The sequence below is a fragment of the Electrona antarctica genome, assembly GCF_951216825.1.
Source record: "Electrona antarctica genome assembly, chromosome: 23".
Taxonomy (NCBI): Eukaryota; Metazoa; Chordata; class Actinopteri; order Myctophiformes; family Myctophidae; genus Electrona; species Electrona antarctica.
The window spans coordinates 17,998,358-18,023,357 of record NC_136804.1 but is presented as its reverse complement, the minus strand read 5'-3'; the positions used below and the strand labels follow the sequence as shown (position 1 = coordinate 18,023,357).

Sequence of the window (25,000 nt, the reverse complement as noted above, 5' to 3'; positions counted from 1 at the left end):
TATGATATTTGCCTCTGAGATGTAGTGGAGTAGAAGTAACAGTCTTGGGAATTTTAAATACTCAAGTAAAATACAAATAGCTCAAAATATTACTTAAGTACAGTACTTGAGTATTATGTACTTTGTTTCTTTCCACCACTGGAAACAGGAGATAGGCTCCTGACCTATGGGCCGCATGACTCAGGAACCGTTGGCTCCCAAGGCTAGTTACTTAACATCCTAATCCTTAGCAGCCTAATCTAAATAGGCAACAAGTGCAAGTTAACCCATTCAGGACGGGAACCCCTTTTGGTGTTTTAAGCATTATGTTATACTTTAGCTACTGAAAAATAGAAGATCTACAAGCTCATAGCGCGGCACCGAGTGCCACGCTATGAGCTTGTAGATATTTAGAAATATCATGTAAATGTGTCGCAAATCTTTGAATATATATATTATTTCAGAGCGAACGTTTTTAACTCAAATCTTTGCTTCTGGGCTGTCCCTGGAACAACATATATTCAGATGGGGGTCGGCGGCCAATTACATATAGTTTTGGGGGTTCTTGACATGAAAATGTTTCAGAACCACTGACATAGAAACATAGGTTTTTCAGAAAACTGTCAGGATATAGAAGGCTTTTTTTATTTTATCGTCCTCATGTCTAAATGGGTTAAAGAGAGTGCTATAGGGGGTGAGGTGGATTCTGAGAAGGTGCAGCAGAAAACGGGGAGTGATTGACTGGGAGTGAGTGACTGTCCCCTGAACGGGGACCTTCCCCCAGAGGTAATTTCCACAGCTCGGGAGCCTGGGGCCCTTTTTGAAACTAGCTCCTCGCCACTCGCCCTACACACTTCCACTTGGTTTGAGCATAGATATATAAATAATAGAAATGGCCCTGGGATTCCCATCCCATCCAGTGCCGTCTCTATGATTTATATATCTATGCTCAAACCAAGTGGAAGTGTGTAGGGCAAGTGGCGAGGAGCTAGTTTCAAAAAGGGGGTACAGGTAGCAAAGTGTTTTAGGGTGCTTGGAGCATTGGCCAGTGTTGCCAACTCTCGTGAGAGAAATAAGCCAACCCACCTCGAAAATCGAGCCAAAAACAAACCAGCTCTTGCGAGAGAAATAAACCACGAAAAACAAGCCAAAGCAAGCCCAGTAATATGGCCATATAATCCTAATTTAAAAATGATTTGACACATTTATCATTATGAATACTATGTATTACACACAAACTTTAGCCAGGGCTTAATAAGTAGAGACACCAGACCGATTCTGTCACTCAATGTGATTCACACTCCCCCAAACCAATGGGTATTAAGAAATGTTTGTTTGATTTTTAGCAAGCCCAAAAAACGTTGTGTAAAATACTATTGTGACATGCTGTGTTTGGGGAGAAGAGGTGTATGGCCCGATCATATGTTGCAGGTAGGCAGTGCCATGCCCTAGTCACCTTGTAGGTCACCACCAGTGTTCTGCATTGGAGTCAGTGAGTGGAGAGATGTGAATATGTTGGGCGGTTGAAGACCAGGCATGATGCAGCTACTGTAGTATTATTAGCTACAGTATATGCTCTGATGAAGGCTCATAGCCCAAACGCGTAAGCGCTCCTTTTTGGTATGTGCCAATACAAAAGTGGAAATGTGAGTACTTTGTCTGCCATCTATCTATAAATGCACCATGTCTCTGTATGTATGTACGTACGTACGTACGTACGTACGTACGTACGTACGTACGTGTGTACGGCTGTAATCCACGTAACTCGAGAACCACCGACTTCAAATTCGACACACACGTTCCACACCCCCACAGGGAGTGCAGTGCCCTGTGTCGAGTCGGTCTGGGTCTCTGCCCGGTCTCTGGACAGAGCCCCTACCCAGGGTCCATATACTGTATGGAGCTGGCCTGTTCTGACATCACAACACTCCATATTTGGGCATGCCTGACACATAACTCCATATATAAGAATAAAGGGACACAGAGAGACCGATACAGAAATCTCCATATATGGGCATAAAAGGGACTCGGACAGTTGGGTGGAACGGGTACTCTGACACGGGTACAACAGGTATTGCATAGCCGGGTGGGGCATGGATCTGCAACTTCCATCGTTACTGACGTGGCGCTTTACAACCGGGCATCGGTCTAGTTTATTACATTTTTTGGATGTGCTCCCTTTTTGGATTTTTTTATATACATACTTTCATTCTGCTAAAATAAGTTGTTTTGAAATGAAACTCCCATGCTTGTGTAGCTTGTCGATGTTGAACTTCCTTCAGTGCACCTTTCTTATCCCTAAGTGATGTCTTTTAGGCTAGAAAACATGCAGTTTGCAGCCTTTTAGGTGGCAGCTGCCGTCCATGTGCAAAACGTAACTTACCAAATGGAAACGCAAGTGCCATAGATTAAGCGGTACAATAGTTACAGCATAGAAGCGGCATTAAATTGATGGATGGAAATGGAATAGATGGATGGGTGAATTGACCTTTATTATTATATTGATCCCGGGAGGGAAATTCAGGTGGATATGAGGCTAATATATGTACAGTGAGCCTACACAGTGGGTATACAGTTATGAGTAATATACTGTATGTACAGTCAATCAACAGTTAACATAATGCGCAAATATGCCTTCTATCAACAGTGAAACATTTACAGCAGTTATCCTAAGGCATTAATCTGTTGTTAAGGCACTTTAGCACACATCACAGTAGTCAGAGTAAAGATTAAGTTGCACTTTAAGCACTTAATCACTTAATCATCCCCAAAACATAATTTGGGGACCATAGCTGGAGGTGATAGTCTTATGAAGCTCTCCACCAGGGCTCTGTACCCCCCCCCCCCCCCCTCCCCGTTGTCATCCAGACGATGGAGGAGTCATCTGAGCACTTCTCTTAGGTGGTAGTTATAGTCGTCTAGAAGCACTATTAGTAGATGTAGTAATTAGAAGAAGCAGCAGAACAATTTAATGTGTGTTGTGTGACACTGCAAAACAGTCTAGTTATGTAACAGCATTTACAAAGACAAATACACAGACATGCATCATGAGCACATGCATACACACCAAGAGAAGTCTGAAATTGGACGGACGCACGAACGAATGCACGAACGAATGCACGCACGCACGCACGCACGCACGCACGCACGCACGCACGCACACACGCACACACACACACGCGCACACACATGCTCACACACACAATTTTCCCTTTCATAAAACAAAATATCAGATCTACATGTCACAAGCAACGCATTTGGAGCTTACAGCTCAGCTATTTTTTTTAAAGATATATTAACCAGACCTAAGTGGTACACACACACACACACACACACACACACACACACACACACACACACACACACACACACACACAGCAAAATCCTTTTTTTACTGTGTAGAAAGATGGCCCCGCCCTGACGCAGTCAGTCATCACCACTGTCCCAGCCAATCCTGGCCTGGACAGTGACATTGGAGCTTGTGAGGATAATGCCAGAGAGGGTACCCCACCGAGAGACACCCAAACTAAATGTCTGAAAGACTACCGGGGTTATGGAACAAGTAACCTTAAGTTTTATGACGTGTGGAAGGACTGGCAGAGAACACGCTATATTAAGACCTATGCTGTACACACACACTCAAACACACACACACAGTCACACATACACACATACACACATACACACATACACACATACACACGCACAGTCGCACACACACGCACACAAATCCACACACGTGAGTATGTTCTCACTCATTCAAAATGCACGTGTATAGTTGTATACAGACATACACAGACCCACTCACTCATGTGTATACACACACACACACACACACACACACACACACACACACACACACACACACACACACACAAATTTATGTTGTGTCCTCGCATTAAAAGGTCAGACACTAAAACTTCAAAGTCCTGTTACCCGTTCTTCCTCTGAGGTCAAAGGGGAACATCTACTGCAGCCATTTTGTCTCACTCTCATATTTCACTTCCATTTCTGCTGCAGGTCAAAGGTACTCTCATTTATCATCTCACAGAAGTTTTTATTTTTTATTTATTTTTAGCTTGAGTTCAGTTTGTAGAAGTACAGGTTCGCAGAATAAAGCTACAAGAAGTAGACTGGAGCCTTTAATTCTAATTACACTAAGTGTTAATTTAATTGTGTACAAATGGAACCAAACGACTACAGAGAAGGAGGAAAGGAGAGGGGAGTAAAGCCTGATTTAGACATGGTTGTGCATTGTCCTGTACAGAGAATATCAAATCTACAAGCCCACAACGTGTTGCACTGCGGCGCTTTGTGGGCTAGCGCTTTGTCAACTTGTAGATCTGCTATTTTCAGTACTGCACTGTACTATACTGTCCTTTGTATTATTTTGTTAACTATAAGTAATAATTTCTGTATTACTTGTGTTAACTACTTCTCTGTACTCGTTCTCTAGCCTCCCCTGTATCTTTCTTTCATCTTTATTGCGGTGCTGCGATGACGACTGCATTTCCCTTGGGAATGAATAAAGGTCCGTCTAGAGAAGAAGAAGAGAGGAGGAAGGACAGGGAGAAGAGATATTGGATATGTGTGAGACAAGAGGAGGTAGAACGATTGAAATCTGCCTGGAAAGAAGACGGAAGAGAAAAAAGTCGAGTGAGAGGCGGCGTGTGTATTTTGAGTAGAGTTTAGTTATTTAGTTTATTTTATATTTTATTGTACTTAACATTTCTTACTTTTGTTTTGATTTCACACGTGCTTTGGCAATGAGAGAGGGAGAGAGAGAGGGAGCGGGTAGAAGGAGCTAGTGAGGTAGAGAGGGGAAGAGAAGAGGAAAAAAAGAGGAGGAGAATGATGACATTATCACATGCTGTCGTGTGTGTGTGTGTGTGTGTGTGTGTGTGTGTGTGTGTGTGTGTGTGTGTGTGTGTGTGTGTGTGTGTGTGTGTGTGTGTGTGTGTGTGTGTGTGTGTGTGTGTGTGTGTGTGTGTGTGTGTGTGTGTGTGTGTGTGTGTGTGTGTGTGTGTGTGTGTGTGTCACGGTGGCACTCAGAGATGGAGTCCATTGTTCATTATTGATCTCAATGGATCATTGTTGTGACGATCCTGAGCTGTCAGTACTTCATAAACAGGTGGTTACATTTGTAACAGAGGTCACAGGTCAACAATAGGGTTTTGCAGATCAAATGAAAGGGCTGGGGTGTAAAACATTACCACAGCAAACGCCTACGTTTACTTTTCTATTATCTATCGTTCTATTTTGAATTCAGCATGAACAGACGTCACACACGCATACAGAAATAAAATCTGTGTTGATTTAATTTGTAACTATGTAACTCTATATGTAATTCTATATGCATATAGAATGTATCAATCTATATACATTTGTAGAGTAAAATTAACACTGAGGCGTTTATACCACGCACGCACGCACGCACGCACACACACACACACACACACACACACACACACACACACACACACACACACACACACACACACACACACACACACACACACAGCATGAGTCCCACATGGAGCTGGTTACTGCTGTATGTGTTGGAAACATAAAACCATGGAAAACGGAGAGAGAGGGAGATTTATCCCACACACATTCTCTCTCTTTCTCTCCCTCTCCTTGTCTCTCTTTCTCGCTTACTCTCTCTTTCTCGCTTCCCCCCCCCTCTCTCTCTCTCTCTCTTGCTGGCTCTTGTTCTCTCTCTCTCTCCGCTTCGATCTCTCTTTCCCTCTCCCTCTCCCATCTCTCACAAGCTGTGATATTAGGTGTGTGTGTGTGTGTGTGTGTGTGTGTGTGTGTGTGTGTGTGTGTGTGTGTGTGTGTGTGTGTGTGTGTGTGTGTGTGTGTGTGTGTGTGTGTGTGTGTGTGTGTGTGTGTGTGTGTGTGTGTGTGTGTGTGTGTGTGTGTGCGCGTGTGCGGTTCTCAGCAGGAGAGGTTTAGGGTCTGAAAGACAGTTTGAGGTTGTGCTGTTCTACATCTGCAAGGCTGTGATTCAGTCATAGATGATCACACCATGGTCATATACCGGCAACACTTTTAAACAGTGGGTCTACTATAAACTAATTATATCATAAAACGGTTTACAGTAATTATACTGGTGCGCGGTAGAACAGAGGCAAAAAGCACAAAGACGAAACATACCCGTAGTGATGATTTGCCATCCCACAAAAACAAGCATTAATAATAAAAGTAGCCAAACTCACTCGTAGCTCTCATATCGTCGCTGTCGGGCAGTAGCCTTTTATCCATTTCATTGTTTTGTAAATGAAATGCCTTACTTTAAATGGTTTTTTTTTGTGGCTTTCGCCTTTATGGAGGGACAGACAGTAGGCTGACAGGAAATGGGGAGAGAGATGGGGGGAAGACATGCAGTAAAGGCCGTCGGGATCGGGAGTTGAACCCGCGGCACACTGCTAGACTGGATTACCAGCCAAGGTGCCTGGACCACTGAGCCATGGCCCAGGCCGAAATGCCTTACTTTATCATACTACAGGTCCCCCCCCCACCCCACCACCTCTTAATTACTTTCAGTACTGTGCTTGCACAGCATTGTCCTGGTTCACTCGCATTCTCATCGACGGGCCGGGGGTTTTCCTTCCAGGAATGCAGGATTTACTGCTGATTCATCAACGCCTATGCTCTTTTCTTCCTCTGTATTTAAAGATGCAACCATCTGTAAGTTCCACGTCCTACCTGAGATTTTAACCTGGGCCCAAATAGAATCAAGAATAAAGAGTGGTTTACTTGTCACGTACTCATACAGGTACAAGCAGTGAATGCTGTTCCGCAGAGAATGTGCTAAGATAATATTCAAGTAACTGCTGTGTATATGTCCTGAAGAGACGAGAGAGAGAGAGAGGTGTGCTCAGCCGACCTCACCACTTTACACAGAACTCGTAGCCTGGGAAGAGCGCGTTCCATACCATGTATAGATGGCGCTGTCGGGATGCTCTGGGTTGTAGAGAAGAAAGATTTGAGGACCTTTTCGGAATCCTTGAATTTCCTCAGACAGCTACCTGGGGATCTAGGAGGCAATGGGTATTGCCTCGCTTTCGTCACCACAGCCTCTGCTGTACCGTGTGTGACTAATCGTACAAGTTTGACTTTATGCTCCAATGTCAGGTAGAACCCAACAACTTTGAGATCGCTGAGTCTTGGAACTGTCCTCAAAGGAATACATCACAGTGTAGTGTGACCTTATGTGTATTATTGTGATTATACAACATTCATTATTAATATTTATCATTGGATATCAAAATAACACCAACGCTTATTAATCCATTTATGTCAGTGGTGCTCAACATTTTTCATGTCAAGGACCCCCAGAATTATCTGTATTTGGCTGCAGACCTCCATCTGAAAATGTGTTTTTCCAGGGACCCCCCCCAGAAGCAAAGCTTTGAGTTAAAAACGTTCACTCTGAAAGAATACATTTAATGAACGTTTTATTTAATGAACAAAGACAGTTTCTTCATTCCTTTTCCTTTCAGGTCCTTCTTTAAGTTGGATAAACAGTTGATTCAAAGTTCAAACCCATTGAACAGTTTGAGGTTCATTGTCATCAGCATTTTTGTCATGGTAAATGGTAAAATGGTAAATGGTGCATTTATATAGCGCCTTTATCCAAGGCGCTTTACATAGATTGTGCATTACATTCACCCATTCATTCATACACTGATGGCGGCGGAAACCATGCACCAACCAGCACATCAGGAGCAATTAGGGGTTCAGTGTCTTGCTCAAGGACACTTCGACACTAACTCTGGGGGAGCCCGGGTTCGAACTGGCGACCTTGCGGTTGCCATCCGGAAACTCTACCCCTGAGCCACCGCCGCCTCATGGTTAATATGCAGTATGGAATCGATGCAGGCTACGTAGTTTCTGATAGTGGGCCTGTTGCTGGGTTACAGGTATAATGATCTAAACAAGGCAGAGTGATACTTTTTATAGAGAGGTGGTCTGAGTGTTATTATCAGCACTGTATTGCCTCTCAGCCAATCACAAGGCAGGACTGTATGCCTCTCAGCCAATCACAATGCAAAGGTCAGAACTAAGTGCTACACACACACACACACACATGCACACACCACAGACACCGTGCGTGTGGGAGCACGCACGCTAGATAACCACAGGTCCCTAGCTAGTACCATGTAGGAATTGACTAGAACAAGACCTCTCATTCAGTGAATCTCGCGCACACATGCACGCACACACGTTCGCACACACACACACACACACACACACACACACACACACACACACACACACACACACACACACACACACTTTCTCTCTCTTATGGACAATTTTCATATTTAAAGCAGCAGCCTGTAGCTTCTGCAGTGTCCAGCAGAGTACACCGCAAAATGGCATCCTTGGAATAATTCTGAATATATTGTTTTAACGATGCGATCAGATGAATCCGTAAAACGGCATACAATGATGTGATCACAGACACCTACTGTGAGCTAACCATAATGTGGCAGCCATGTGTACTGCTAGCAAAGTGACCTCTACAGGAGAACACATCTCCACACGGTCAACACTTCTAAATAGCAGAGTATGGAAAGCTTCCCCAACCATGTTTTATTTTGTTACCTTAACCATAATGCATTTAGACCTGAGGCCGATTAAAACAAACAAAAAAAGGCTTCTAAATCCTAACAGTTTTCTGAAAAACGTATGTTTCTATGTCAGTGGTGCTCACTGCTCAACCTTTTTCATGTCAAGGACCCCCAGAATGATCTGTATTTGGCCACGGACCCCCATCTGAAAGGGTTCCAGGGACCCCCCCTAGAAGCAAAGATTTGAGTTAAAGATTGGCACCACATTTTCACGATTTTTCAAAAATAGCAGATCTACAAGCTCGTAGCGCAGAGCTGCTATTTTTCAACAGCTAAAGTATAACACGATGCTTAAAACACCAAAAGGGGTTCCCTTACTAAATGGGTTAAACATACCATACATTAACCACTTGAATTGTCTCTGTACTTGGACCGCTTCTTTCTGTCTACACACGCTGCGGCGTGTTGTGAGCTTGTAGATCGGCTATTTGTGGCTAATATTTCCCCCAGAATATGGATGCTGGTCGTTAATGTAAATGTAATACAGCATTCAATTCGAACCCAGTTCTCCTGTATAGAGCAGTACGATATAGACCAGTTCTCCTATATAGAGCAGTACGATATAGACCAGTTCTCCTATATACTGTAGACCAGTTCTCCTGTATAGAGCAGTACGATATAGAGCAGTTCTCCTATATAGAGCAGTACGATATAGACCAGTTCTCCTATATAGAGCAGTACGATATAGACCAGTTCTCCTATATAGAGCAGTACGATATAGACCAGTTCTCCTATATAGAGCAGTACGATATAGAGCAGTTCTCCTGTATAGAGCAGTACGATATAGACCAGTTCTCTTATATAGAGCAGTACGATATAGACCAGTTCTCCTATATAGAGCAGTACGATATAGACCAGTTCTCCTATATAGAGCAGTACGATATAGACCAGTTCTCCTATATAGAGCAGTTCTCCTATATAGACCAGTTCTCCTATATAGAGCAGTACGATATAGAGCAGTTCTCCTATATAGAGCAGTTCTCCTATATAGACCAGTTCTCCTATATAAGGTTCATCTTAGACCAGTTGTTCTGTACATAGCAGTTCTCCACGGACCAGTTCTGCATCTATAGAGCAGCTCTCCAGTTGTGTGTGTGTGTGTGTGTGTGTGTGTGTGTGTGTGTGTGTGTGTGTGTGTGTGTGTGTGTGTGTGTGTGTGTGTGTGTGTGTGTGTGTGTGTGTGTGTGTGTGTGTGTGTGTGTGTGTGTGTGTGTGTGTGTGTGTGTGTGTGTGTGTGGAGAGAGCGGAGGGGTGGGGGGGGGGCGATATTTTTGAGTCTGACAAACTCGAGTCTCATGATGTTTTGAAGCCCTGAGCAAAGAGAGAGGGAGGGCGAGACAGAGAAAGAGAGAGAGAGGAGGGACGGAGAGAGAGAATATATTAAGAGGTGGATATGGAAAGACAAGAAGAGCGAGAGAGACGGGAGACATTTCTTTTTTTAATTATGTTGTAATCTCTGAGATCTGTCCATGTTTATCTACAATTTGAAAGTCCAAAAACAGTCTCCACATGGTCTAAAGTAGATCATGATGTCTAAAGGTGTCCATGACTCCATGTGTCTAAAATAGTAAACTAGTTTCTGATCTACTGTAAACTAGTCCATGGTCTAAAAATGGCACGTCAGTCAGTGTATTTATAAAGCATATTTAAAAAAAACTAAATGTTGCCAAAAGTTCCCAGGCACCCATATGGTAAACACAAGTAGGATCAGTAGAGCAGTATGAAAAATAAAATAAGATGCATAAAATAAATATCTTAAATAAAGACGCACAAAGATTAACACAAATGACAGACGTAACACAACGAGGTAAACTATTCCAAAGCCTCAGGATAGCAATAGAAAAGGTATGATGATCACTCTTATGCTTTAATCAGGGGCCGTGGAATGGACGAAAGCACATGGTCAGATGATGCTGGATGTGGAATGGAGCATATGATGTTCCAAACCACATATTGCTTTAACCACTTTCCACTTGGCGTCCCTATTTCGGGCATGTCATTATCAGTGAAAAAATGCAAAAACACAACCATTATTCATTTGATAAGCTGCAGCTGTGTTGTTGATGTCACAGTGCACTATGGTCAGCCTTATGCAGAGTGAGTCCAGTGTTAATGTCGCCAAAACTATGACAAAAGGTAATTCGGTGACTACATTTTATCACTGACAAAACTAAATAAAAGCTATGATGACAAAAACGAACTAAAAAAACGAACTGAATATATTGACAATTTTGTAAAAAAAAAAAAAAAACTAAAATGTTAGGGAGGGACTAGTGGAGAACAGATCCAGTAGAACTTAAAGACAAGTCATTTTATGTTTGGTTCAGATATGAAACACTCATGTCAGAATAGATTAACCAAATGGAATACTGTACATAACGGTTAGATTTGGTGTTAAAGGCCCCGCTTAAGTTGGCGAAAGGGCCTTTCTGTGTGGAGTTTGCATGTTCTCCCCGTGTCCCCCACGGTAGGTACCCTCACAAAAACATGCAGTAATCCTGGTCACTAAACTACCTCCCCCTGGCCAGCTTGGGCGCCTCTCTCTACGTCGTCCTCAGACGAGCCCTCCATCGGCGTCTCCAGTCATCTCAGTTCTCCATACATCTGGCCAGCTCATTTTTGTCCGGGAGTTCTTGGTGTCGGTGGCAGTTCGCCAGCTAGTCTCATCCTCCTTACTGCTATCTTCTCTGATATAATGTACATTGTGTATTTGCTCTGTGCACAATGTCTTGCGCCCGGTTACTGTTCGTGTGCCATAGTTGGAGATTTGTTGGATACTTTACTTTGTATAGGTTTCTTGAGGTATGCCATGGATGTATTATTTGGCTGTTGTGTCATTTGACATGTACGATGTAGCCTTGAAGTGTAATTTTGTTTCTGCCTCTTGGCCAGTTCCCACTTGAAAAAGACACTCAATGTGTGTTTTTCTTTTTTTGTGGCTTTCGCCTTTATTTTATATTTTTTATGGAGGGACAGACAGTAGGCTGACAGGAAATGGGGAGAGAGATGGGGGAGTGACATGCAGTAAAGGCAGTCGGGATCGGGAGTCGAACCCGCGGCACACTGCCAGACTGGATTACCAGCCAAGGTGCCTGGACCGCTGAGCCACGGCCCAGGCCTCAATGTGTTTTTACTGGTTAAATAAAATAAAATAAACACTTGGTAATGCCCCGTACAGACGCTTGTTGGTGATGTGCTCGTCCTGGTTGATGTTCAGTACCACACGTAACATTCTGGTGTAGCACCTGTCCAGGGATTTCTGTAGGTGTCCAGCATTCACTTCACAGCCATAGAGGAGAACGGACTCCACGGTCGCAGAGAAGAAACTGATCTTGATGTGTCTTGATGCGCCTGATGGAGGGAAAGGAACTGGTTGGAATAACGTGTCCACACGCTACGTCCGGCTGGGGAAACTCACCCCTGTCAGGTGGAAAGAAGCAGCTTGGACTCCTCATGCATAGAAGGAAGCATGAGGTCAGTCCGCTGCCCCCCCTATGTTGGTAGGGTAGATAATTGACACTGGGTGGAAAAAGGGGTTGCAAAATCGAGGGATAAAAATAAATTTTTTAAAAAGGCTCCGCTTTTTTTTATCAGGGAACGTTAAGCAAAACCCCCCATGGATATACAAGAACAGGTACATATCAAGATAATTGATATCAGCTGACTGACAGCTGATTACAGCTAAGGCATTCAGACTGACATGCCCCTATCTAAACTAACGCAGGCTCAATTTGCGCTCGGGTGATGCGCTCCGAAAATATCTACAAGCTCACGTGTCATCTAGGCCCGCCAAAATGTAAAAAATAAATAAACAAAAATCAACCGTAGAGTTCAAAACGAACCCTTAAAAGGTCAGCAATTCTGAGAGGCATACAACTTTGATGAGTTTTTAACAGGTCAGGTCAGTGAAGGGAGGCCAGTGGAGGGGAAATTTGGGGCCATTTCTTGTGCTCCACCTTACCCCTTATGCCTAAAGATTTTGGGCTATTTTGAAAAACGTGTAGAGGGGGCCCATGGTCTCTGCAGCTGTTTTGGTTTTGGAGTGACTGTGCTGTAGGTGAGACAACTATCATTAAGACTCCTATGTAAAGAGACTTATCAACACAGTCATCAGTACAGTTGGAAACTGTAAGACAAGAACCAATCGTAAAACATGTAAAACAATCTTCACATCTTCAACCCATTTAAAAACGGGAAGGCATCTGTGTCATTTTAGATTTTAGCGTTGGATATTCAAGAATAGCAGATATACAAGCTCACAGCATGTCACTTTGTGCCGCACATGTGTTATTTAAAATCTTGAAAGTGTAAGACGGCATTCGTAGAAACGGCCTCAGGTCTTAATGGGTTTAAAGGAGAGGAAAGGTTTTACTTTCAAAGGCACACACGCATACACACACGCCCTGGGCTGGTCTCTGTGGGTCAGTCCTGAGTGCTGCTGGGAAGTGGACTGTTGGCAGCCAGTTAGTCATGTGACATGACAGAGAGGTCACGTGATCCGAGCATCATGTGGTCGCTGTAGGTGTGTTGGTACGTTTGTGCGTTGCTAATGGATGTCATCAGCGTAATGGTTGCTACAGTAGAGGATAATCTGATAAGAGGCGTACACATCAGGCACACGCACACACACACAGTCAGGACCCGTATTACATCATCAGACTAAGATATTATCTTTATATTTCTATATAAGGAACTCTCACTGGTGATGTCAAATGACCTTGCTTGTGTCATGATTGGTTGTCATGATTGATTGTCATGACACGCCATTTTGGAAAGAACTTGGTCCCCATTCCCTACTTAGGGAATATACGGTTACACAGCTGATACGGTTAGTATCAGCAGTGTTAGCGCGGATACTAATGAAGTCTCTGTTACATTCTGGTCAAGCAGAGTCATGGTGCTGCTATTGTTGCGTGTTGGCTCACTGGAAACACTGTTAACACCAGTGGGTCCTTGAGTGGGTTTCAAATGGCCTCGTACGGGTGTGTAACTCTTGAGTGGGCCCATTTGGTTCCATTTGTACACTCAGCGTTATGGGTGTTCTTCAAATTCGAGTTAATTCAGGGTGCATAGCCCATTGGGTGATGATCTGCAATGTTTATTTAGAAGGCATTTGTAGAACAGCCTCAGGTCTTAATCAAATATTCACAATCCTTGGCATTGTCGATCGGTCCTGTGGTTTGCGACAGTAGTAGCGACAGACAAATCTTATTGAAGATGGCTCGCCTCTGAGGAGGAGCCATGCTGTAAAAAAACATGCACACACATAAAACAGAGACAGTCTGAACCACAAAATAATTCAGAAATTGTACGCTTACACAACCAGACATATACACACAAGAAACGAGCACACACAACCTCACAACCAAGTGTTCAAACAAAAGACACACACACACACACACACACACACACACACACACACACACACACACACACACACACACACACACACACACACACACACACACACACACACACACACACACACACACACAGACCACTTGGTGTGATGACCCTTTGCTGTTGTGCTTTTATTGAGGTGTGACTGGAAATGGAATGCTGTTAAAGTGTGTCCTCCAGCTCATGGTTAGTTGTTGAAGAACTGTGGTGTAATATTGATTTGAATGTGTCCCACCACACCCTCCATAACACCTGAATAACAGATATAACTGTAGTTCTCACTGTGTACTCTTTAACACATTACTACCGGGAAAGTGTCTGTCATTTTAGATTTGAGCTAAAAAGCATTATTTTATATGTTGGCTATTCAAAAAGAGCAGATATACAAGCTTATGAGCTTGTATATCATCACTTTGTGCCGCACTACAAGCTTTTATCTTTCAAGAATCGTGACAATTTGTTCAAATATTTGAATATATGTCACAGTACGGTGTGCTCGGTTTCACCGACAGGTGCGCCGCCTGAAGGTGACTTGAGCAACGAGAGGCACCGCCGAGTGAGCGTGGCGAAGTCACCTTCAGTCGACTCAGTGCCGTCCGGGTTATGTACCGATAAAGATGAAGGCCGCATAGGCCGAAACGTTGCTGTTTCCCTATTAAAGCTTGTTCACTGCATTTGAAGACATTGTGCGGGTGTTGGTTCCTTTTCTCTTTTTTTTGACAAAATAACGTTAAAAGTATAAAATAAGTGATTAAACAAGAACAAGACGACACCTACTTGCTAAATAACCTTTATTATTATTACGATATTCAGAATCTCGGACAATATCTAGTCTCATATATCGACATAGTGCCCAGCCTTAGAGTCCGCCTCGCCTTTCCTCAATACATAGATCTTGACCCTCTCCTCTTCTGTCCTCTCCTGTAGGATCGTAAGCTCTCTAAGTCGGAGCGGCAGCGTTTCAAGGAGGAAGCAGGCATGTTGAAAGGTCTGCAGCATCCAAACATTGTGCGTTTCTACGACTCCTGGGAGTCACCGGCGAAAGGGAGGAAATGCATCGTCCTGGTGACCGAACTGATGACTTCAGGAACACTCAAGACGTGAGAAACAAACTGTTTTCTTGTCTTGTCTTTCATTCATCCAGACTGAAAGTTATATTTCACCTTATAAGGTTAAAGCTCTATATTTCTGATAGTAATTGTAATTGAGTGTAACAGGGATCTCCCCATCTCTCCAACTCATTGGAGAGACGGGGAGATCATTTTCAGGTGGGTCATCATTTCATCCAATCAGGAGAGAGTACCCATTTTCCCAGCTTCAATGTTCTTCAGTGTTCTTCAGTGTTCCAGTTCAAATCTTATTTGTTAATTTATTTTTTGTTTCAGCACTTCCATGTTCACTTGTTTATTCAGTTTCCTGTATTCCTCCATTTGGCATTCTGAAATATCTATCTATCTCTCCCCTGATTGGTATCACGACATGAAAATGTATGATCTGGAGAGACGCTGAAACCTCTGTTACTGAACAAAGTACAAACATTATAGACTATCAATGATTACTATATATAATATAGCCTGGGCCATGGCTCAGTGGTCCAGGCACCTTGGCTGGTAATCCAGTCTAGCAGTGTGCCACGGGTTCGACTCCCGATCCCGACGGCCTTTACTGCATGTCTTCCCCCCATCTCTCTCCCCATTTCCTGTCAGCCTACTGTCTGTCCCTCCATAAAAAAATATAAAATAAAGGCGAAAGCCACAAAACAAAATGTAAAAAAAAAAGTAACACTAACAACAACAAATCTCTTACAATGACTGTTTCACACATACTAAACACAGCATTAGACGATTCTATTGCACGTACTATACACATACAGACACAAGTGACACATGCATGATGATCGTGGCAGATGGTGGGTGGCACTGTAACGTTTTGAGGGATATCCAGGTGTCGAAGCAACAACAGCAGTAAGAAGGAAATGGGAGAGGGAGGGAAGAGTAAGAGACAAGAACCAATCGTAAAACTAAATTAACGAGGACAGCGTTGAGGTACAGGGACCACCATCTGTGTAGATCAAGGGCTCCCAAACTTTTCAGACCCTAACTTTCTCATGAAAAAATAATTAATCTGCTATTTTCAATATTTCTCAAAAATCTTTTTTTAATGCATTTTCAAGTTTTGAAAAACGTTTTTGCCAGGTGTAAACCTGGCTTACAACAGGACAGGAGTTACTGACGACCTAGTCATAGTGACGACCTAGTCCTGATTGGCTGCCTCGTCTCATCAGGCTACCTCTAAGCCAATGGGACAGACAGCACGCAACAACCTGACGCTACTAGTGCTTCCAGTAGCGACTGAAACGCTGCAGCCTGGAGCGAGTGACAACAACGAACGCAAACAACGGCCGGGAGGTTGTGACAGAGAAAGATACACGTTTTTTTAAAAAAAAGAAAAAATGGGGGAAATAATAATAACAATAAAGGGGGACAGATGCACAGCGGAGACAGCGCTTGTTACAGCTGGCAGTTAATGATAAAAGTAAGTAGCCTTGCCGAGCCATGAGGCCCATAGGGCAGGAGCCTATCTCCTGTTTCTGTAGCGTGAGGCAGCTTGATGTACAAGTACACCCCCTGGACATGACGCTAGTATGTCACAGGGACAGTTAATGTCACAGGGGCATACTCGTCTTTTTTTTTTCTCTCTTTTTTTTTTTTTTTTAGTTTTGTAAAATGTTTTGTAGGAAACACACCAACCACCTTATTACTCACGACCAATAAAAATGGGTCTGTGACCAAAAAAGGGTCCTGACTCCTGACACGTGGTTTGGGAACCACTGGTGTAGAATGGTACCAGTGTTAGAGGGAGGAGGGGGAGACCTCATCCTGCTCTGAACTGGAGCCTTGCGGGTTCTCTGTCTCCCCAAGAGCCTTTGATCCTCCTCAGTACCGATTGCTGGAGGAGTCTGGAGATGGCACAGTCAAATCCGCTTTTAAATGAATGTTCACCGAAGAGTGTACAGATGGAAAATCATCCATTTTAGCCCTGGTGAAGATCGATTCAGGTCTAAACATTTGGCGTTGTATTAAATAAAGGCTTTTCTCTCTCGGATTTTGACGATCCAGATCTCCTGTTTTTTTTTAATCTAAAGTCCTGTATAACTTTAGAGCTGGGCCAACTGCTATGATGATCCCATTGCCTGCTGTAATAAATAGTTTAAATGTAAGGGCCACGTCATTGGCGGCATATGCCAATGGTCAATGCCTGTGTGCAGGGTTACAGCAATTGCCCAACCCATTGAGGGATAAAAATGACAATTAGACTGACTGACTGACTGAGGTTTCTTCCAATTTATAATGGGAGTATTATTATACTGTATGTGTGTTCGAGGGGTATTTTGGGCTTTTGTCTCTCAACCCTGCAGTCGACTACATTCTGGTTGTATGGCAGCAGATGAATGGGATTTTCTCCCCTTGTAGTTGGTCATTTCCTGCAGGCCATTCCACACTGATGATGTCGTTAGCTGAGAATTTGCTCAGTCCTGGAATTATAGTAGAAGAAAAAGATGAGATGTCAAATATAAGTGCCATTCAATCCATTCCACATTATGTCTAAAGGTGGCCTTACACTAGCAGGATTTTTTTCAATCTGAAATCTGATAGCACCACACACTACAGGATAATCGGAGCGGGCAGAGCAAATAACAAACATTCTTGATGTTGATCGGGCCGATCGCGCTTTGAGCGGTCGGGCACCCCCCGAGCGTCAAAAATGCCCGATTATCAGCTAGTGTAAGGCCACCTTCAGCTAAGGTTGGGCCAATGTTTACCAAACATTGTGGCATGCAATGGGGGGAAATAATTGGCATGACTAAATTGGGTAAAAAAAATAACTTTACCACAGCCTCTCATCTATTCCTGATGAAATATATTTAGTGAGAGTGGCCAAGGTGTATTTTAGTCCTCTGTGGTTTTTAACTGTAATTGAGGGTTATCTGCCTGGTGCCCGTCTCTCTGGTTATCTGTCTACTCCCGACGGTGTCACTGTTTAAAGTTTTTAGGGTTAAAGTTTTTAGTGTCTCTGTCTCTCTCTCTCTGTCCCACTGCCTCTCTCAGCTACCTGAAGCGTTTCAAGGTGATGAAGATCAAGGTGCTGCGGTCGTGGTGCCGGCAGATCCTCAAAGGCCTCCACTTCCTGCACACCAGAGCTCCGCCCATCATCCACCGGGACCTGAAGTGCGACAACATATTCATCACGGGACCCACAGGCTCTGTGAAGATCGGAGACCTGGGCCTGGCCACGCTCAAGAGATCCTCCTTCGCCAAGAGTGTCATAGGTACACTTTGATTTCATTGATTGAATACTTTATTAACAGTTGCAAATAGCACAGTGGTATCATGATATTACAATGATTGCTAAAAGGGCTCTATTTTCATCCATGCTAGACCCCTTATCCCTAAACTTCCCTAAAAAAATGTTTTTGAATAGTTCAACTAGCCGATCTACAAGCTCACAACGTGTCAATGTAGATCGGCTAGTTGAACTATTCAATATAGTAAAAGGCAAAGAAGTTTAGGCATAAGGGTTTTAGCATGGACGAAAATAGAGCCCTAAATGCCCTAGGGGCTTGTTTCAATTATGGTCCTGTAACACAGATGCACGCACGCACGCACGCACGCACGCACGCACGCACGCACGCACGCACGCACGCACGCACACACACACACACACACACACACACACACAGCTGTTATCAGCCCTACAAGCTGCAAGCTAAAGTGCTTTTAAAGCGCATTCGATCAAATGCTATCTTCACATTGTGTCAGTGAATAAATAAGTATTTAATTAGCCTCATGATTAATCGCATGTGATAATTCTGGCGAATAAACTATCACCTCAGCATTCTCCGCTGCCCACGATAACCAAACTCAGTCCATGGTGCCGATTACAAAAAAAAACTGTGTGACAGATTTAACACAGCATAATTTCCAGTTCCAGGGTAATGTTTTTCGCCTTGAATAAGGCACGGACTGAAAAGACCTCGGCAGGGGCGAAATAATAATGAATAACTGATCAATGTGTTAATCTTCAATGCATGACATCCGTATACTGTGTGTGTGTGTGTGTGTGTGTGTGTGTGTGTGTGTGTGTGTGTGTGTGTGTGTGTGTGTGTGTGTGTGTGTGTGTGTGTGTGTGTGTGTGTGTGTGTGTGTGTGTGTGTGTGTGTGTGTGTGTGTGTGTGTGTGTGTGTGTGTGTGTGTGTGTGTGTGTGTGTGTGTGTGTGTGTGTGTGTGTGTGTGTGTGTGCGACTGTGCGTGCACAGGTACTCCAGAGTTCATGGCTCCAGAGATGTATGAGGAGAAGTACGACGAGTTGGTGGACGTGTACGCTTTTGGGATGTGCATGTTGGAGATGGCCACGTCAGAGTACCCGTACTCTGAATGTCAGAACGCTGCTCAGATATACCGACGAGTCACCAGCGTAAGTCTGTGTGTGTGGGTGTGTGTGTGTCTCTCTCTTTCTCTCTTCCACATATATCTATAGCTTTCTCCATATCTCTGTCTCTCTGTCTTGTTTACATTGTATTAATCAGTCATCAGCTGTTGCAGTCATATGATTCTGACATACGCACACACATACACACACACGCACGCACACACTAATGCACAAGCGCACACTAACATCCTGTGTGTGTATTAGTTTTTGTCTAGTATTTAGTGATTGTTTATCTTTCACCACTAGAGAGGCGGATTCGCATTTAGACTGTTCTACCATGTGAGTAAAAGATAAAGAAAAACCTTTTTTTATTATGGATTAATGCCATTAATCAAATCTCGTAATCTCGTTTTGGCACAGTGGGGTACAGTAACTATTCACGGGATTTTCTCGTTTCAGCACAGCTTGTGTTAACCAAGCATCTCGTTTGGAATATTAACGTTTCTAAAGAGAGATCAGACTTGACAGCGCGAGGTACTAATGGGAAATTATACCTCCCGGTTTGGGGGGGGAAATGGAAGGCGAGGCTTTTCAGAGTAAAATCTGCCTCATCTGCTGGGCACAAAATTCCAGCGCACTGGAAGTGTTAAGCCTTCTTGCTGCCGAGTTGCAGCCAGACCAGAAGCACACTGCGGTCTGGACCAGGCGTAGACATGACATGATGGTCCACGTGTTGCAGCCAGACCAGAAGCACACTGCGGTCTGGACCAGGCGTAGACATGAAGCACACTGGACCAGGCGTAGACATGACATGATGGTCCACGTGTTTAAGACCTGATGTACACTGCGGTCTGGACCAGGCGTAGACATGACATGATGGTCCACGTAAGACCTGATGTACACTGCGGTCTGGACCAGGCGCAGACATGACATGATGGTCCACGTGTTTAAGACCTGATGTACACTGCGGTCTGGACCAGGCGTAGACATGACATGATGGTCCACGTAAGACCTGATGTACACTGCGGTCTGGACCAGGCGTAGACATGACATGATGGTCCACGTGTTTAACCCATTTTGACCTGAGATCAGATTCTAAAAATGTCTTCTACATCCTGACAGTTTTCTGAAAAAGCTATGTTTCTATGTCAGTCGTTCTTCGATTTTTCAAAAATAGCAGATCTACAAGCTCGTAGCGCGCCACTCGGTGGCGCGCTATGAGCTTGTAGATCTGCTATTTTTCAATAGCTAAAGCATAACATAATGCTAACACCAAAAGGGGTTCCCGCCCAAAATGGGTTAAGAGACGAGTGTAGCAATGCCACTTGCTACACTTGGCCACCATCTGTTGTGCTGTATGCCAGTCAGCTTCTCCCTAACCAACCCAATCTTCTCCTTAACCACTTAAGCCCTAATAGTTGATCTAGAAAGGCTATCTTTATTTAGTTAGTTAGCTATTTAGTTATTTATATATTAAATTGTATTATGCTACATTCCTCCGGTTTCCTTAACCACTTAAGCCCTAATAGTTGATCCCGCCCAAAATGGGTTAAGACCTGATGTACAAACTCGCAAAGTGACGCACTGTGAGCTTTGTATTACTGCTAACTGTTCTGAAAAACCTATTTAGCTATATAACTAAAATCTAAACTGACACAGATGCTTTTGCGGTTTTGATTTGTTAAGATGCTTTTTACACACCCAGTTTGTGCAACAACAAAATAAATTGCAGCGGTACAGCGCTACTACCACTGGATTCATCACCTGTGCATGTGCCTTGGTACTAGATACAGTGGTAGTGTGACCCACACATTGACCCTTTTAAGAGACGAGTGTAGCAATGCCACTTGCTACACTTGGCCACCATCTGTTGTGCTGTATGCCAGTCAGCTTCTCCCTAACCAACCCAATCTTCTCCTTAACCACTTAAGCCCTAATAGTTGATCTAGAAAGGCTATCTTTATTTAGTTAGTTAGCTATTTAGTTATTTATATATTAAATTGTATTATGCTACATTCCTCCGGTGCGACAGCAGAGCTAACAACAAAAGGGTGTGGAGGGCAGCCATTCAGGAGTCCCGAGTTTGTGTTTGCTAGACCGCACTCTCGCATCGCATTACATATGTTAAGAACGCCGGTTACCATAGGGGGCGGTAGGTGACCAGTGCCAGAGAAATGTACGACATGAGCAGATCTCTTGAGCTCTTGTTGTCTGTTGTTTGAACCGGAAGTAAAAGTCGTCCATTCCGTGGCATGATCACAGTTGTGTTTTGACGCTCGGATCACTGTTATTGTTAGCGCAACCTCAAATTAATGTTTTTTTAAGCTACAAACATTGTACTTTATCCCATTATGAGCCATAAAGTCACTAAAGACTGCATGCACGTGAACGGAGGATTTCGGATTTTGGCTGTTTCTAACATGGATGCTAGCGGTGGCTAGCGCCCGAAACTAAAACAAGGTAAAACATTTTTTTAAACACTCTGGATTAACCCTCAATTCCAATTAATTCAATATTTTGAAATATCCTATAATGATATGCCAAAATCCGGACTCAAAGGTTTCAAAAGTAGAGATGTACTGATTGTTATTGGTATCGGTATCGGAACATCTCTAAATCTACCAACCCTTGCCTACCTGGTGTCCTGTGACATCATATCTAACAACATGAAGATGAGTTGCTGTCAAGTCAAACTCCCACCGACTGTACCCACAATAATTCAGCAAGCTGACAGGCTCATTGGAGACAACAGGTCAGAGCGACTGGAAGGCATAGTCTGAGAGAGAGAGAGAGAGAGAGAGAGCAAAGGGATGGTGGACGACACCGAGAGAAACGGTAAAGGTGAGAGTAGTGTACAGATGGACGGATAAAGAGACTCAGACGAGTGATGAGAGAGAGAGAGAGACGATGGAGAGTAGCAAATTAGATACCAATAGAAGGTTTTAAAGTTGAGTGGTGCTAAGGTCATCGCACACACACACACACGATGAGACAGCTGTTTGTCTGATCCCATGGAATATGGTGGTTAATAGATGCGTCTCCCACTGTCTTCCACATTATCTCTGGCTCTCTGTTTGATTCTTTCTCTGTCTTTCTTTACGGAAATTCTATTACTACTAATACTGAATAGCCTGGAATTAACGACAGGAAAGCCTATGAAGAGAACAGCATACAAAAGTCCCTTGTTCTAACTGTACATGACGCCATGTACAAGGTTCAGGTTCATGAGCTCAGCTTTTTTTCCAGTGCGAGCACACCAAAGTGAACAGAATAGAACACTGCGTTGCTCATTCTCCGGTGCCATACAGTTCAAATGATAATAATGGTGGTTATGGTGATGCCTCATGACCAGATCAGCGGTCAGTTAACATAGCATCAAAATCTGTTTTATCATCTATTTTAAACTTAACTTAAGCTTAACTTTTTTTTGTTTTTAATCTAGCACTTATGACTTTTTTGTTTCTTTTTTCCCTATTAAAGTTGGTTCCTTTTCCTTTCCCAATGTAAAGCAACTTTTATTTGAAAAGCCCTATATACATTTGAGCTATTATTGAAACAACACAAATCTTGTATGGGGGTCCCTGCCACAATACATTTTCAGATGTTCAGATGGGTGGCCCGTGAACAAATTCATATTAATTTGAGGGTCCTTGACATGAAAATGTTTGAGGAAAAACTGGAAGCAAGCCCAAATAAGCAACTGCACTTCAGAAACAAGCCCCCAAAACCCACAACACGCAACTACCAATATTTACAAGTGACTTTAAAGAAAAACAAGTCCAAAGTCGCTTATAATAAGTGGACATCAAAGTCATACGATTTGTCACACACGTTACCGCAGTGAAATTTGTTCTCCGCATTTGACCCAGCTCTTGGAGCAGTGAGCCGCAGCCAAGGAGCTGCAGCCGTGCCGCGCTCGGGAATCATTTGATTATTAGATTTGACCCCCCCAATCCAACCCTTTGATGCCAAGCAGGGAGGCAGTGGGTCCCATTTTTACAATCTTTGGTATGACCCGGCCAGGGATCGAACCTCGACCTCCCAGTTTCAGGGCGGACACTCTAACCACAAGGCCACTGGCTGGTAACATGGTCACTTTCTATGTGTTCCTCCTTTGCATGCCTGTATTCTAATCAGCCTTGCTAAGGAAATGGTTACCTTCTACCTCTCCATCTCTCCATCTCTCTCAATCTCTCAATCTCTCTCTCTCTCTCTCTCTCTCTCACTCTCACTCTCACTCTCACTCTCACTCTCTCTCTCTCTCTCTCTCTCTCTCTCTCTCTCTCTCTCTCTCTCAGATAAATTCCATTACATTCAGTTCTAACTTCGTTAGACACTGGAATCTGTGCGTGCACACATGCGTATGTATGTCTCTGTGCACCCATGTATGTATCTGCACACGTATGAATGCACATACGCACGCACGCACGCACGCATGCTCGCACGCACGCACGCACACACACACACACACACACACTTATGTGCTGAGGGAGGGAGGAGAGAGTACACGTGAGGAAAATAACATGGGATAGGAACAGGAAAATAGAGGGAGGAGAAGAATTGGTCAGTTTGACTTTAACTTCTATCACAGACAGACAGACAGACAGTGAGTTAAACTTTCTAAAATCATTTTGGGGTAAGACACAAACTTTGGTTGTAATTCCGTCTAGTTTTATGACTTTTCTATGTCTATGCTCTGTATAGGTCTTCAATCATGTCATCAGTGTTATATTAAGTATTACTGTTATGCTGCATACTGTACCACACATTTGATTTGTGTATGGATGTTATCGTCTGTATAATTTCACTCGTATATACAAGTAAGACGCGCGAACGCGGGAAGCGAACGCAGCTCGTAAATTGCAATAACAACAATTAGAATAAATTACGTACTTTTTTTTTTTTTTAAAGATTTTTTTTAAGTTACGTTTTTTTAAGTTACATTTTTTATTTTTATTTTTTTTAAGTTAAGTTTTTTTAAGTTAAGTTTTTTTTAAAAAAAAATTAAGGTTTTTTTTAAGTTAAGGTTTTTTTTAAGTTAAGTTGTGTGTGTGTGTGTGTGTGTGTGTGTGTGTGTGTGTGTGTGCGTGTGTGTTTTTGTGTGTGATACAGCTGCGCCCTCTGGTGGTGGGCGGGTGGTGTTACAGCGTGACACACACACAGACAGACAGACAGACATGATCTGCTGGGTCTCATAGTAAATGCTCACTGCGTTCGCAATCACTGCGTTCGCAATCACTGCGTTCGCAATCATGCTGTCTACTTATGTGTGTGTTTGTGTGCATGGCTGCATGCATAATGACTTCTCATAAATATATTTCATCATCAGTTCATTAGATCACGTTTTTCAGCGTAACAAGCAATCGCAGGGTAGTGCGCCAAAGATAGGTCGAATAATCCTTCATAACGTTGATTGTCCTATCTGGCCATCAATACATCAAAATGTAGGCTACTCACAGCAGATATGGTGACATATGTAGTCCCAGGCATCACACATTTCAGGCAGGAGGCAGCCTTTACTTGGGAAAGCTGTCTTCTCATACAGATTT

The 25,000-nt window shown here is 43.4% G+C and overlaps 2 protein-coding genes across 2 annotated transcripts in view; one reads left to right on the top strand and one right to left on the bottom strand.

Moving 5' to 3' along the window:
* The window catches only part of LOC306916541 (serine/threonine-protein kinase WNK1-like), a 103,130-nt gene that overhangs the window by 21,777 nt on the left and 56,353 nt on the right, over positions 1 to 25,000 (top strand). Inside the window, exons 3-5 of the mRNA XM_079494436.1 lie at positions 14,949 to 15,121; positions 18,131 to 18,351; positions 19,339 to 19,496. Of these exons, the coding sequence (XP_079350562.1) occupies positions 14,949 to 15,121; positions 18,131 to 18,351; positions 19,339 to 19,496 (552 nt within the window). The remainder of the gene's footprint in view (positions 1 to 14,948; positions 15,122 to 18,130; positions 18,352 to 19,338; positions 19,497 to 25,000) is intronic.
* The window catches only part of LOC306916542 (adiponectin receptor protein 2-like), a 214,212-nt gene that overhangs the window by 172,175 nt on the left and 17,037 nt on the right, over positions 1 to 25,000 (bottom strand). The gene's annotated exons all lie outside the window — the stretch shown is intronic.